This window comes from Typopeltis vanoorti, chromosome 15 (genome assembly GCF_054136105.1).
Source record: "Typopeltis vanoorti isolate ZY-2024b chromosome 15, IOZ_Tvanoo_1.0, whole genome shotgun sequence".
Lineage (NCBI taxonomy): Eukaryota > Metazoa > Arthropoda > Arachnida > Uropygi > Thelyphonidae > Typopeltis > Typopeltis vanoorti.
Window position 1 is genome coordinate 73,896,848 of NC_143563.1, and position 16,140 is coordinate 73,912,987.

Consider the following 16,140-nt stretch of genomic DNA (forward strand, 5'->3'; position numbering starts at 1 on the left):
GCTCTCATCTGTCCAATTCTTACCAATATCTTAACAACCACAGAAGAAATACAAACAGGCCTATAGTTCGATACCTCCATTCTACCATCACCCTTATGCAATGGTACTATTCCCCCCCCCCTTCTGCTCTCCAGGAACCTGTCCAATTGCACTTTCATTAAACAGCCATATTAATGGCGCAGTCAGTTCTATAGAACGTTCCCTTTTCCCTTAAATGAAGTAGTGCAATTCCATCTAGTAGTGCAATTCCACCTGCATTACTGACTTAGTGTACTCAGTATTTGGAATATATTCTCTTCATTCACTTCTAACACTTCATCAGTATCTATATCACCAGTCATTATCTTTCTAGGAATAAAGCTTGTAGTACCAGGTTGGAACACTCTAATAAAGTGATAATTAAATAGCTCAACTATGCCATCTGCTTTTGTCACCAGATTCCTATCTGCACCCAGCAAGACAATCATTCATCCACTACCATTTTCCCTCCTACTCGCCACATAGCAAAAGAACTCCTCGAGATTCTCCTTGAACTGTAATGCTCAGTCAATTCTCGTATTTCAATTTTTCTCTCCTTACAATATTAGTCACTTTCCTTGAGCCTTATATTCCTCATGCAACTGTTCTCCACCTCTCTTTCTATATGCCTTCTATAACTCCCTTTTTTCTTCTGCAATTCCTCTTTTATTCCTTTTGTTATCCATTTGACTTCAAATTTTGCCTTTTCTTCTTCTCTTCTTGAAGAAGAGAAGAAGAAAAGGATGTTAACAACATTCTGCCACTGGTGTTAACAATTTTAACAGTGCATGTATCTCTCATGCACTAATGACCCTTCTTCCTTCATATTCTTTTATCCATAGGAAGTCAGCTGCCTTATAATTTCACATAAATTCTTTCCATTTTGATACCTCCACATGCATATCCATCCTTCAAGTCAGGAAAACAAGTTTGCTTTCACCAACCAGTTATAAGTATGTCATCTCAGTCACAATCAGAGCCTCTGATGCTATGACCAAATCCAAAACTCTTCATACTCATGTTCCCTCCACCATATGCTGCTTAAGACAGTTGTCCCTCAAGAAATCCAAAAACTGAATTCCTTTAACCGCATGCTGTATACTCAGTCCAGTTTGTATCACTACAGTTGAAGTCCCTCATAATGATCACCCGCTTTGAACTTGCCCAACTAATTTGCTTAAACATTTCCTGCTTATCACCATCTATATTCCCTGGTATGTAGCAACATTCCACTAAATATCTTGTCTTATAAACATATATCTCACCCAATATAAATTCAAAGCCATTGGTATCATTTCCACTGAGATTCTCCACCCTGAGGGCACATAATTCATCTTTTATCATGAGTAACACTCCACCACGTTTACCTTCCCTATCCTACTAAAATGCGTTATATCCTTCGATTTCTATCCATGTTAGAAACTCAGTTAACCAAGTTCACTGATACCAACAACCTTTGGAGAGACTGAGTCAATCAATGCCACAAACTCATTTCCTTTATTTCCAATGTTCTAGCATTTGTATATAAAAACCCCACCTGGCTCTATAATATAGTATACACCATTACTCCCCCACCTACATGAGGCATCCCTGCAACATTCCACTTGTGTTATTCTAGTTTTCCTGTCCAAACAGACTCACTTATCCACAAAACAACAGCCTCTCCAAATGCTTGCATCCTTCTGCATTTGAATGCAATCCATCTCTTGCATACAGTTCTCTTCTATCCTCAAACACATACTCCACATATTCCAGACTTTTTTCCCTACAAATTCTTGCTATCATCTCATTCATCATAACATATCTTCTCCTCCACTCTGCACTAATAATGATACTAACAATATTTTTGTGATCTTTGGCCAGAAACATATCAGCAAAAACCTTCAATAATAAAAACTGCAGTCTCATGCAAAGATAGCCAACTTTTTTTACCCTCTCCTAGAAAATAGGCAAGCCTGTCTGAAGTACAAAAAATATAGTGCAGAGCAGCTTCCTGCATCCCATAAAGGTCACATAGTAATGATTTCTGATACCATTCCTTATATCGTGGTTAAGAACTATGATTCATAATTAACACCATTCTCTGTCATCTCTGCATTTTCTTAAACAATTGGCATCTATCCTAAAACCCTAGGCCTATATTCAGTCTATGTGAACAAAGAGTGAGTGGGAGAGTTAAGATCAGCTGTTAATGGAGAAGGTCATTATGAGTGAACCTCATTATCACCTACACATGAAATGATGAGAATGATTAGCAGTTACTCACTGCCCACCTGTATGAATTCTGCAAGTCTATATCCATTGTCAATCTCTTAGCTTACATAACTTGACACCAGGATTATACTATGAGAAGGTTGAAAAATACTTGTAGAAAGTTTTCTGCTTGATTAGAATTAAACTTGCCAAGAAATTATATTCTCATTTAATCCTTTAAGCAAACAAAGTTTGCATGTGAAGTATCTTCAGAACTAGGCTACTTGTATACAAAGGTAGATGACTTCGTATCAATTACCTTAGTATCCCATATGAACAACACGCGGTAAAGGTGGACTGAGCTCTCATCACTTGTCTTAGTATCTCCCATAATGCAAAGCATATCTCCTTGCAGACATGTATAAGGCTGTGCATTAAGGGAAGGGCTACCCAGACTGGTTTCGACCTTTATTGAGGTCTCGTCAGTGGAAGCCAGACCCAGAGGTAGTGATACTAAGGTGGAAGTAATGGAGAAGTCATATTTATCTATACGAGTAGCCAAACGGTGTCTCACCAGCTGTAGGTCTGGCTCCCATTGACGAGACCTCAATAAAGGTTGAAACCGGTGGTAGTGGCCCTTCCCTTAATGCATAGCATTATACATGTACACAAGAGATGTGCTTTGCATTATGGGAGATACTAAGACAAGTAGTGATGAGAGAGCTTGGTCCACCTTTACCACGGGTTGCCTCAGTCCTGAAGATACTTCAGGTGCAAACTTTGTTTGCTTACACTTAGATAAAGGATTAAACTAAATTAATTATAGTCTAACCAAGTGAAAAAAAACTTCTAACATCTTGAAAGGTGTATATTGTCATGTATGGGAAAGGTCACTACCCAGACTGGTTTTGACCTTTAATGAGGTTTCATCAGTGGAGATACCAAAGTTGAATTAATATAGAAGTCATATATTTCTCAATTTTATACAAGTAATAAAAAGTGTATCATTTTATTAGTGACTTTCTTCAACTATCTCTGATCCAGAATATTTTACTAATATAATGATACAACCTTTTACTACTTGTATATGGAAAATACATGACTTCGCATTAATTCAACCATGGTATCTCTTCTGGGGTCGATCCCCCCACTGATGAGACCTCAATAAATATCAAAAACCAATCTGGGTAGCAACCCTTCTGATAATGCATGGCAATATACACTTCGGAAAGGAAGTGTGCTTTGCATTACAGGAATATTATTATCTCATATTACCAAAGCAAATGAGGTGAAGTCATCAGCCTCTATATATCTTTGAAATATCTTTGGCTTACAATTGGATAAAGGATTAAACAAGAATATAATTTCTTGGCAAGTTTCACTTAATTTGGAAAATACTTATACAGTCATCCTTGGCATTGGATCATCTGGCACAGAGGCAGACCTCCTTCTCAATAAACTACTCTCCCACGGTCTGCCTTCATCCTTTTTGAGTGATCAGTTCTATGCTTGTAATTATGGGGGGGGGGGGGAAGGCTTTCCTCTCTTAGACTTTATTATTATTATTCGTGACACCTCCAAGGAGTCCGAAGGCTCATCGCGGGAGGACACCTACAACTGTCTCAACCACTACACCGAACCTCTACTACGAATCATCTCCATCAACACCATCTGCCACCCACCTCCACCACAACTAGTATTTTTTGTCTGTAAATTGCGTGTGTTCTGAAGGGCCGATATGTCTGTATGCGGGATGAAAAACATGAGTTTCGGGGAGAAAAAACCCTACTACCTCCGTATGAGATCGGCTAACTCACCTTCGATTGAAATCGTCCAGATAAAGATTCCTCCCAACGTGACAGGAATCGAACTTAGGCCTATTCCAATCGAAGGGCACAACGTACCGTTGTTCTTCCAATTGCGCTACAGAGGCGCTACCAAAATGCTCTTTCCTACCTCCTTTTCTCCTATATATTATAAATGGCCTGTTCACACTGACCTCAAATCCTTAGGTTATGATAAAATCAATGCACTCCTTTCATTCTCTTTATCTGACAAACTTGCAGACCAAACATGCCAAGATTCAAGGTCATCAACAACCAATGCTTTACTCGCCAATTTTCATGCTATTTTTCAATAAGATGAAGCCAACCCATTCTAAATAAGTGCCACCATAATACAGTCCTATCTTCTTTCTCATATTGCCTTCAATGGTATCCAAATCTTCAAAAGAGATCCATCAGATCAAGAAAAGAGAGATCCTCTTCTTGAGGGTCTTTCACTATAATATTTAAATATATTTATGAACAAGCTAAAAATGCATTTGCAAAGTCCAAAATGCTGACATTTACTTTGTCTTTTCTGAAAGAAACACATCACAGAACATCTCATTATAATCTTCTCATATTCAAAATAATTCTGTGTCCTTTTCTGCAAAAGACATTCCTTATTTGTCCAACTACTAATTCTGCAAATTCTAAATCACCCAATCTTAGAATACTGTTCCCATATTTCATGCAGTCCATCAAAAACTGACCTAAAAATTCTTAATGTTGACCAGAAGAGGACAATTTGGTTCAATGATGACCTTTCTCTCACAAATTCACTCCAACAATTATCTCAAACACTGTGTTATCTAACAGTGTTTTTACTTTATGTCATTGGATACCGTAGAAGTATTGTTTTTATCATTCCTGCGTAAATCTATAATAATACAAGCAACAGATTACTCAACATTCACTATAATATTTAAACATATTTATGAACATAGCTAAACATGCATTTGCAAAGTCCAAAAATATTACAGTATACAATCCCCCCCCCCGTACACACACACTTGTCCAATGTAGTTGAGTTTATTCTGTTCAGAAACCTCCTGAAGAATGCCTATAGGAAGTCTATGCATGCAGGAAAATACCTTCATACATAATTCCATAAATATCTATCACAGCAAACAGGCATAAATACCTGCAAGACAGAACATACACATCATCAGCAATGCAGAAAAAAAAGAAACCAAAAATTTCAAAATTCTGCTGCATTCTATCACAAAATTAATATAAGCAAAAAATGATGAGAAACATCCTACAAGTCTCCTGAAACAACCAATGATCAGGACAAACAGGAATACAGAGGGATGGATATCACTCCCTTATATCCAATCTGACAGAGAGAGAAGTTTTCAAAGATATTACGAAAACTAGCAAAAAATTGGCATCCTTCCCATTAAACAAGATTTAAAATTTCTTTCTTCTTCCAAAACCTCCCCATTCACCATTTCAGAAAACTAGAGATATACAAAATCCTCTATTCATAGAAGAATGTGCTGTGAGACCAGGCCAGTTATAAGGGATACAGATTTCTGAACATGTATAATGCTATGCATTATGGGAAGGATCACTACCTCAACCTTAGTATCACCTCTGGGTCTGACTCCCACTGATGAGACTTCAATAAAGGTTGAAACTAGCTCAGGTTGTGGCCCTCACCATTATGCATAGCATTATGGGAAGTAAGATCTTGGAGAAAGTAGTAAGAGACCATATACAGCATCGAGCAGATGAGGGTAATGTTATCAGTGAAAGTCAACATGGATGAGATGAGGGAAAGGCATATACTGCCATTTTCCTAGACTTAGCAAAGGCATTTCACAGGGTGCCACATGATAAGCTGATATTCAAGTTGCAGCACATGGGTTTGAATATCAGATTGGTCAACTGGATTCAGGATTGGCTGTCCGATAGTTGTGTCAGAGAGTTGTGTATGGTGGAGCAATATCAAAGAGGCAGAAGGTTACAAGTGAGGTTCCACAGGGCACATGTGGGACCTATATTGTTTAACCTTCATATCAATGACATTATCCGTGGATTGCAAGGGGATTTTGGTTGTTTGCGGATGATGATGCAAAGCTAGGAAGGGTTATTAGTAATAGTGAAGATGTGATAGCCCTGCAGGAGGATTTGAATAAGCTAGATAGATGGGCAAATGAATGGGGTGTCGGTTTAATGCAGCAGAATGTAAGGTCTTCAGGTTTGGGAAACATCGATGGGACACTGCATACTCTATGGGAGGAGTTATATTGGAGGAAGTAGGGGGAGACATGAGATCTGGGGTTGATGATTGATAGAAACCTGAAATTCAGGAGACATATTGCAAAGGTGGTGAAGGTAACACACAGGATTACTGCAATAATGAGAAGGATGCTCAACTGCAGAGATAAAACAGTTATCATTCCATTGTATAAGAACCTGATCAGACCACACTTGGACTATTGTTCTCAGATTTGGTTCCCAGAATTTGAAGGGGATAAATTAACTGTGGAAAGGGTACAAAGACAGATAACAAAGATGGTTTCAGGACTGTACAATGATAGTTATGAAGATCGGCTGAGGGAGTGCAGACTGCAGAGTTTGGTGGATAGAAGGAGGGGTGATATGATTGAGACTTTTAAACTGTTGAGAAGTGGTTACAGGGTTGACACTGGGGAGTTGTTTCGCTTGGTTGAACAGCGGGAAGGAGTCATGAAAAGGGTCATCCCTGGAAATTACAAAAGGAAACTGTGAGAAAGAGGATGAGGAGTAGTTTCTTTCCATGGAGGGTGGTTGAACCATGGAATGCATTGCCTGATGGAGTGGTGAGAGCGAGAACAGTCAATGCATTTAAGGAGTGGTATGATAGACTTTGCGTTTCCTAGGAGGGACCACCCTCGATGAGTCTTGATAGACTTGTGTTTCTTAGAAAGGACCTCCCACAATGAGTCTTTTGACTCCATGGAGGCCTGAATAACAATAATAATACATGTCCACAAGGATATGTGCTTTGCATTATTGTTATTATTGTTCCGGGCAACTCCAAGGAGTCGACAGACTCATTGAAGGAGGCCCTAACATCATGTCAAGAACAACTATTCGACATTCACACAGTATCTATCATACCTTGCCTTGAACTCATTCACGGTCGTAGCACCCACAACAGACTCTGGAAGCTTATTCCACTCATTCACCATTCTCCAAGTAAAAAACCTAGCTCTAACGCCCTTGTCAACCATGCTCTTGCCCAGCTTCCATGCATGGCCCCTAGTCCTCCCACCACCAGTCATATTTTCAAAAATATCTTCTGGATCAATCTTGTAGAAACCTTTCAGTAATTTGAATGTCTCAATCATATCACCCCTCCTTCGCCTATCATCCAATCTCTGCAACCCACAAATCTTCAACCTATTCTCATAAGGTTCATTCCACAGACCTTCTATCATCTTGGTCACTCGTCTCTGGATCCTCTCCGCTTCCTCCCCATCATGAAGAAACCCTGGTGCCCATAACTGGGCACAGTAGTCCAGATGGGGTCTTATCAAGGCTCCATACAGAGGAACAACAACTTGTTTGTCTCTGCATGTTAAAGTATTTTTCAGAAGCCAAGTGATTTGATGAGCTGATTTAGTCACTTTTGCAATGTGCCCCCTAAACTTCAATTCCCTATCCACCAACACTCCCAAATCCCTGGCCTCATCAATCTCCTGGAGTACGGTTCCACCAATGCGATATACTGCTGCTATTCTTTTCACCCCAAAGTGCATAACCTATATCCATCCCCATCTGCTCCAGTTTACTGATTAGGGTTCCATGTGGTATCCTGTCAAAGGCCTTGGCAAGGTCCAGTAGTATCACTGTAAACCCATTACCCCTATCCAGTTCAGCCGTTACTGTGTTATAGAACGTGAGCAAGTTACTGAGGCATGATCTACCCTTCACAAAACCATGTTGTCCCCCATACAATATCCCATTTTCATCTATTCAATCCTGTATTCTATTCTTGACTAATTTCTCTAAGACCTTGACAATGATTCCTGATATGCTAATCGGTCGGTAATTTACAACAGCAGTCTTGGAACCACCTTTATGCAGTGGAACTATTTTCCTCTCTTTCCACCCCCTCGGGACTAACCCAGACCCGAGACTCAAATTAAACAAAATGGTCAAGGGTACTGACAATTCTTTAGCTGCTTCTTGTACGACACGAGCTGGTATACCATCCAATCCCACGGATGTATTGACATTGAGGTTATGCAATAGACTACTCACCTCCACTTCATTCACCACAATTCCCGTATAATCTACTGGTTTATTCGTTTCTGCAATGTCACTACCTGGATGATATATATACTTGCAAAGTGCTCACTCAGTAACTCAGCTATATCAACTGATTCAGTTACCTCCCAACCATTGGCATTCTTTAAAATCATTCTGCCATGTACATTTTTCCTTTTACTTGCTACATATCTAAAAAACTGTTTAGGGTTATCTTTAGCCTGCATGGCAAACGTTCTTTCGTAATCCTTTTTTGCTTTTCTTACCACACTCATTACCCTTCTGGCCTGCACTTTATACAATTCATGTGCCTGCCAGTCACCTTTCTCCTTATATTCCTTCCATAGTTGTTTCTTTTTTTGCAGCTCAAGCTTAATGGTGTTATTCATCCATTTAACCCCTACTTGATTTATTATTAGGACTCTAGGTATACAGTCAGCCATTGCTTCATGCAAACACTTCTTAACTGCCTCCCATGTACTATCAACTTCTAGTCCTTGAAGTTGTACATGCCATGGCACTGAACCAATCAAACTAAGGCAAGTGATGTGAAATCATAAGCTTCTATATAAAAGTTGCCCCAGTCATGAAAACACTTCAGCTGCAAACACTTGGATAAAGGATTAAACCAAGTATATAATTTCTTGGTATCTTTAATTTATAGTATAATGAAGTGGAAAAACTTAGAACAGATTTCTGAACATATCAAAGATGGTGAAGAAAACAAATCAGACCCATTATCACATTCATCTACACTCTCATCACCCTCTCTTTCTCATAACATAAAACAAAACTAAATCAATCAAGTACTGTGGCAGTGCAGAGAAACACCCTACACCAAAAATAACTACTCCATCAGAACACTGGAAGAATGTCAGACATGCTAGGAAATCCCAGTCAATGCATAAGAAGACTTATTATTATTCCAGATCTCAATGTAGTCATTGTATTATTAGTCATAGTATTATTCCAGATCTCAATGATGGGAGGTCTGTTCTGTTCTTAAACAATACAATGTATCATATCACTCCTTAAACTCATTCATTGTCTGCGCTCCTCTCACACAATATATTAAATGTTCCTACAACTACTACTCTCTGTGGAAAAAAAAAAGTCTTACTTATTATTCACTTCATCTTTTGTTGCAAAAAAGATGAAGTAAACAATAATAAGTAAGAGGTATAGCTTCTTGTCCTTGTTTTCTCTCTCCTCATTCTACTATATGAACAAACTCCCATGGTGCTAATCCAGTAAATACTTCTCAACAGCTTAAATGTCTCAATGATATCATCTCTCTGTCTCATTTCCATGAGATTCTTCAAACTGCATGTCCTGAGTTCCTCACAGTCAATGTTCTGTGGACAAATACCATTTTTGTTATCTGTCTTTGCAGTTACTTCATTTCCATCTGAGCATAGTAATCCAAACTTTATACCATGGTAGCATCTTATCTTATAACTGTCGGTCACCTCTTATCTCTGCTGATCAGTATCCTCAATACTGCAGCAGTCCATTAGTCTAAATATATTTAAATCCATACAGTGCAACTTAAATATCAACTTATCATGTGGTACCCTATCAAATGCTTTTGTAAATTCCAAAAAAAAAATGATGGTGTATGCTTTTGTTTCATCCACTGTACTCTTTTTACTTTATTATAAAAGGTTACGAGATTAATAAAATAAAAATATCCCTTAATCCATACTGGCCTTCATAAATAATATTACATTCATCTACCAATTTCGTACATCAGCACTTACTAATCTTTTCAAATCCTAATGTCCACTATCTATATGAATTTGTTCTCTGATGATGTTATAAATAGAATATAGCTTTGATGTAGGCTTTTCCCCCATCCCACCAGAGGGCAGGCCAGTAGAATAACATTGATAAAATCATTGTCTCTTTGGCATACTATCTGAAACAGAATATAGCTTGTCTCGGTATACATATATGTGTATACTCCAGATGATGACCCTAATATGGAGGTTAAAATGTCGAGAAATTAAAGTAATTATTTCTAACATGGTTGTAGTCTCCATACTTTGTCTGAAATGAATGCTGATCACTGTAACACTAAAGGAAAGGATACTAAATCTTCAATTCTTCCTATCTCTCTAAGAATAAAACCACTTTTATAAGGAAGAAACACTATAATAAGGTGATCATTAATAGTGCTATTACATCATCTGTATTAGTCACCTGCTTACTGTCATCATCCAGCAAGATAATTCATCCTGTCATTTCTCCTCCTATTGATCACTCAGTGAAGGAACTAATTCCTCTGGATTCTCCTTGAATTGCAACCTCAAGATGAAGAATATGAGATTTAAGCTAAGTATATGGCAGGTGTAGCTTAAATCTCATATTCTTCATGCATACTGTTTTCCACCAATCTCTCTCTCTCTCTCTTTGATAACCTTGTTTCATTTGCAATTCTTGTTTGATTTCAACAGTCATCCATTTTCCTGCAAATTGCTTTATCTTTTTCACTCAAGATGCACAATTAACCATTACTACTAACCAATGTTTCTTAACTAGCTTCCATGCACTGATGACCTTTCTTTCTTATAATTCTTTCATCCATTATACTGATCCAAGCTGGTTTCTGTTATAATCACCCACCTAATAGTGAAGGAAGGAATTTATAACACAAAAATTCCTTTCTCTTTGACATTTCTGTCTATTCATTCTCCAAGTCAGAAACACATGGTTGCTATCTCATGATTAGAATGATGATTCATGAATTGAATTAATTTATAATCTTTAATTTATAATCCCTCATAATGATGATTCATGAATTGAATCATCATTATGAGGGGTTATAAATTAAAGACACCAAGAAATTATACACTTGGTTTAATCCTTTATCCAACTGTAAGCAAACAAAGTTTGTGCCTGAAATATAATCGTGACACCTTTTGGCCACTCATATATGAAAATACGACTTCTGCGGTACTTCAAACTTAGTATCACCTCTGGGTCTGGCTCCCATTGACAAGACTTCAATAAAGGTCAAAACCAGACTGGGTAGTGACCTTTCCATAGCATTATACATACCCATAAGGATATGTGCTTTGCATTATGGGATACTAAGGCAAGTGATGTGAAGTCATTAACTTCTATATACCAGTTACCCTAGTCATGATTATATTTCAGGTGCAAACTTTGTTTGCTTATACTTGGATAAAGGATTAAACCAAGTATATAATTTCTTGGTGTCTTTAATTTATAGTATAACTAACCAGAAAAACTTCCAACAATTATCAGGGGTTCTAACAGTGTCCTTGGATTTCATAACATTAATTCTAAGTTGAAGTGGTTAGCTCTATGCTTACAAGTATTATGCAAATTACATGTGTTCTACAGACCAGTTTGCCTGGTTGTGTAGCAAAAATGCAAGTTTCTAGGTGGAAGAACCCTCCACTTCAATATGAGACTGGCTAACTCATCTTCAGTTGAGAAGCCCTGATAAAGGTTCTATGCATCCTACATGGGATTCAAACCTGCATTTATGCCAACTACATGATGCTATATATAAATGAAAAAAAAAAAAGGGTGCTACAGAAGCTCTTCAGGTCTTCTGTAAGATCCAAGCTCTTGATTCGCGTGCTTCCTTCACCACATGCCACCTAAAACATCTATCTCTCAAGAATACAAGAAATTTCTACTTTATTAGAAAATGTTGTTTCAATATATAAAGAAACTTTACCAATATTATTTTCATTTTATGTAATTCATGGTTAACCAATGGGTGTTTCGAAATATATTGTATCAAGCATTTTAACATTTTGAACAATTTAAAATTTTATGCGATTTATGCTAACACCTATAATGTGTCATAGATCTCAATAACTGTTGTCGTTATCGATGTTAACATTTATTTTGTAAAGATAACAGAACATTTTCTGTCCCTACCTGTGACGAAGGAATCATTCTGGCCAGGTGAATGCTTTAAAACTTTCACTTAGTGCACATTACATTTGAACATATGTTATTTTTCATGTGCACGTCATTCCAAACATTGCGTGTTGACATTTGTTTACTCTGGTTCACAGAAATGAATTAATCGAAAAATCATTCATGGAAAAACAAAAATATCACGACCATTTAATATTATTAAATGTCAGCATTAGAAAGAAGACAACAGATTAACGTAGAGTAACCAACAGATTTAGACATTTACAAACACACCATCTCCGAAACAGCCAACAACCTTAATAACACGAAACCTACAAATTGAATTATAGAAGCGAATTATAGATACCAATTAAAAAACGGACGCTAGGGTTCGGCAGAGCAGAACGTTATGAATAGTATATTACAAGCAGTAAGCAGCTGGGGTGGTCCTTAGTTCTTAACAAAAAATTAAATCAATAAAGCCATAATGCGTGTGTGTGTGTGTGTGTGTGTATATATATATATATATATATATATATATAAACAAAAGATTTATATACACTGCTTGAAAAGAAGTCAACGGACACCCTAGGGATATGGTGTATCATGCCTGTAATGTATCATGGGTGTTTTGCAGTTGAAGGAATATGATGCGTCAAAGTCAGCGCAACTGTGTCCGATTGAAATGGCTGCTGCGAGAAGAGAACTGATGGCATTTGAAAGCGGCGTTGCGATTTTACGCCATGTTGCAGGCCTATCTGTTCGAAAATTGTTGACAAATTGGGCTATCAAAGGTCACCAATGATACCATACTGAGATGTAAGCGCAGGGAATGAAATGTAAGTGCTACCTGCAGTGGACGACCCGCCACACTCACCGAACGTGACCATAGGATGCTATGAAGGATAATATGTAAAATCTGTCATTCCTCGTCCGACACATTGAAGGCGGAGATCCGGGCACTGACCGGAAACTTGAATCTGCACAAAAATATTCAGAACCGAGGCTGACAATATGGGTTTCCATGGTAAGACAGCAATATGCAAGTCCACATTACTTGAATCAATATGCAGCGTCGTCTTGAGTGGTGCATAGATCGTGTACAGTAGGATGCACAAGCTTAGAAAGCTGTGTTAAGGAGCGACGAATCACACTAGAGAACCGATGGACCACTATGGGTGGGACGGATGCGGGTAAACTTCTCTTACCAAAATGTATTACTATGGACTCGAAAGTTGCAATCAGGGAATATGGTGCTGTTTTTTTTCCTGGTTTGGCTAGACCTCTGTTTGTGTTGCCATGAACGTTGGACTCCGAGAGGCATTCTGGTCGATAAAAGTTTTTCCACTTGGTTAGACTATAAATTAAAGACACCAAGAAATTATATATACTTGTTTTAATCCTTTATCTAAGTGTAAGCAAACAATGTTTGTGCCTGAAGTATTTTCAGGACTGGGGTAAATCGTGGTAATGGTGGTCTGACTTCACATAAGTTAATTTAATCATTTATCCAAGTGTGAGCAAACAAAGTTTGCTCCTGAAAGTATCTTCAGGACTGGGGTAAGGTAGTACAACACCAGGCAACTCGTTGCAAAGGTGGAGAAAGCTCTCATCACTCCTATGTCCGTATCTCCCATAATGCAAAGCACATCTCCTTGTGGATATGTATAATGCTATGCATTAAGGCAAGGGGTACTACCCTTACAGGTTTCGACCTTTATTGAGGTATCGTCAGTGGGAGCCAGGCCGAGTAGTGGAGACACCAAGGCAGACGCAATGAGAGGTCATCCCAAACCGTTATGGGTAGTGGCCCTTGCCTTAATGCATAGCATTACACATATCCGCAAGGAGATGTGCTTTGCATTATGGGAGATACTGAGATAGGAGGGATCAGAGCTTTCTCCACCTTTGCACCGAGTTGCCTGGTGTTGTACTACCTTACCCCAGTTCTGAAGATACTTTCAGGTGCAAACTTTGTTTGCTCACACTTGGATAAAGGATTCAACTAAACTTATTATAGTCTAACCAAGTGAAAAATAAACTCTCAACATCTTTCTCTGAATCCGGAGTAATATAATAATAAGGTTGAACACCCTTTGGCGACTCCTATAGGTTGGGATGACCTCTCATTGCTTCTGCCTTGGTATCTCCACTACTGGGCCTGGCTCCCACTGACGAGACCTCAATAAAGGTCGAAACCGGTATGAGTATTGGCCCTTGCCTTAATGAATAGCATTACACATATCCGCAAGGAGATGTGCTTTTCATTATTGGATATATTGAGATAGAAGTGATGAGAGAGCTTTCTACACCTTTGCAACGAGTTGCTTGGTGTTGCACTATCTTACCCCAGTCCTGACGATACTTTTAGGCGCAAACTTTGTTTGCTCACACTTGGATAAAGAATTAAACTAAACTTATTATAGTCCAACCAAGTTAAAATAAACTCTCAACAATCGACTTCACATAACTTGCCTTGGTATCCCATAATGCAAAGCACATCGCAATTATTCTCTGAGTTGTATTTGCAACTTTTGCTATGTGACCTTTGAACTTTAAATTCCTATCCACTAATACGTCAAGATTTCTTGCCTCTTCAGTTTCTTCTAGCATAACCTTGCTAATATCATATGACCCTGGAACTCGAATCACGCCAAAGTGCATAAATTTAGACTTACTAATTAAAATGATAGCCATTTTCGTTTGCCCAAATTTCTAGTCTATTCAAATCATTTTGTAATTGCTGAATATCAGTAGCATCCTGCTTGCCATACCTATCTTCGTATCATCGGCAAACAATTGCACATTTGATGTTAGATTCTTCCTGATGTCATTAATGTATAGATCAAATAATAATGGTCCAAGGATTGAACTCTGAGTTACACCACTAATCACCTTAAATCTGTCAGATTCTCACCCACTGCATACTACTTTTTGATATGTCTGTCAACTATCCACTGATCCAAGTCAAGAGTTTATATTTCAATCACATATTTTCCAGTTTAATGCAACTGCCTCTCGTGTGGTATCCTATCAAATGCCTTACAGAAATCCAACATTATCATAGTGTATCCTTTTTCTTTATTCAAATCAGCTGTAACACTGTTGTAAAATATCAGTAAATTACTAAAACAATTTGCTGAATTAATACTTCCTTTAGTTAAACCGCTCTGTTCCTTGTAGAGTACAACATGTTTATCTACCCATTTATGAATGTGAGTTCTTACCAACTTCTCTAAAATCTTCACTACCACACCAGAGATACCGATATATCGTCAGTTAGACAAATCAGTTTTTGCACCACCCTTGTACAATGGAATTATCACTCATTGTTTCTATTCCTGTGGTATCATTCCTGAGCCAAGACTCAAGTTATACAAACACCTGGAAGGCATAGCCAATTCGGCTGAACATTCCTTTAGCAAAGGGCCTGATATTCTATCTATCCATATAGACAAATTCTTATCCAGGTTATGCAAAACCTCTTCAACCTGATTTTCGTGAATCTCTAACTCTTCATCCAATGTAGTAGTAGCGCTGTGCACCATGTTACATACACCTAGTTGATATATCTTAGCAAAGTGAGCACTCATTAAATGAACAACCTCATTAGCTTCCGACACTCAAGTACCACCTGCATTCAATAAAGCTATTCCTCTACGTTCATTCTTTCTTTTACTTGCAGCATAACGAAAAATTATTTTGGATTGTCTTCAGCTCGCATGGCCAATTTCTTTTCGTACTCCGATTTAGCTTTTTTCAGAATACTCATTACTTTTCTGGACTGAGCTTTATATATTTCATAAAACCTCTCACTCTTATTATCAGGATATTCTTTCTCCATTATCTTCTTCTTGTGGAGATTCTAGGGATACTTGCTTAATAAGGTTGGACATTCATTTCACTCCCAACCTATTTATTCTTCGAGCTAACATGGGACGCT

General features: G+C 38.0%; 1 protein-coding gene across 1 annotated transcript in view; it reads right to left on the reverse strand.

The window, feature by feature from the left end:
- Window positions 1-12,544, reverse strand: part of LOC150098890 (CDK5 regulatory subunit-associated protein 3) — a 143,934-nt gene extending 131,390 nt beyond the window's left edge. Inside the window, exon 1 of the mRNA XM_090405590.1 lies at window positions 12,216-12,544. Coding sequence (XP_090261716.1) covers window positions 12,216-12,233 — 18 coding nt within the window. The 5' untranslated portion in view covers window positions 12,234-12,544. The remainder of the gene's footprint in view (window positions 1-12,215) is intronic.
- Between the last annotated feature and the right edge of the window lie 3,596 nt (window positions 12,545-16,140).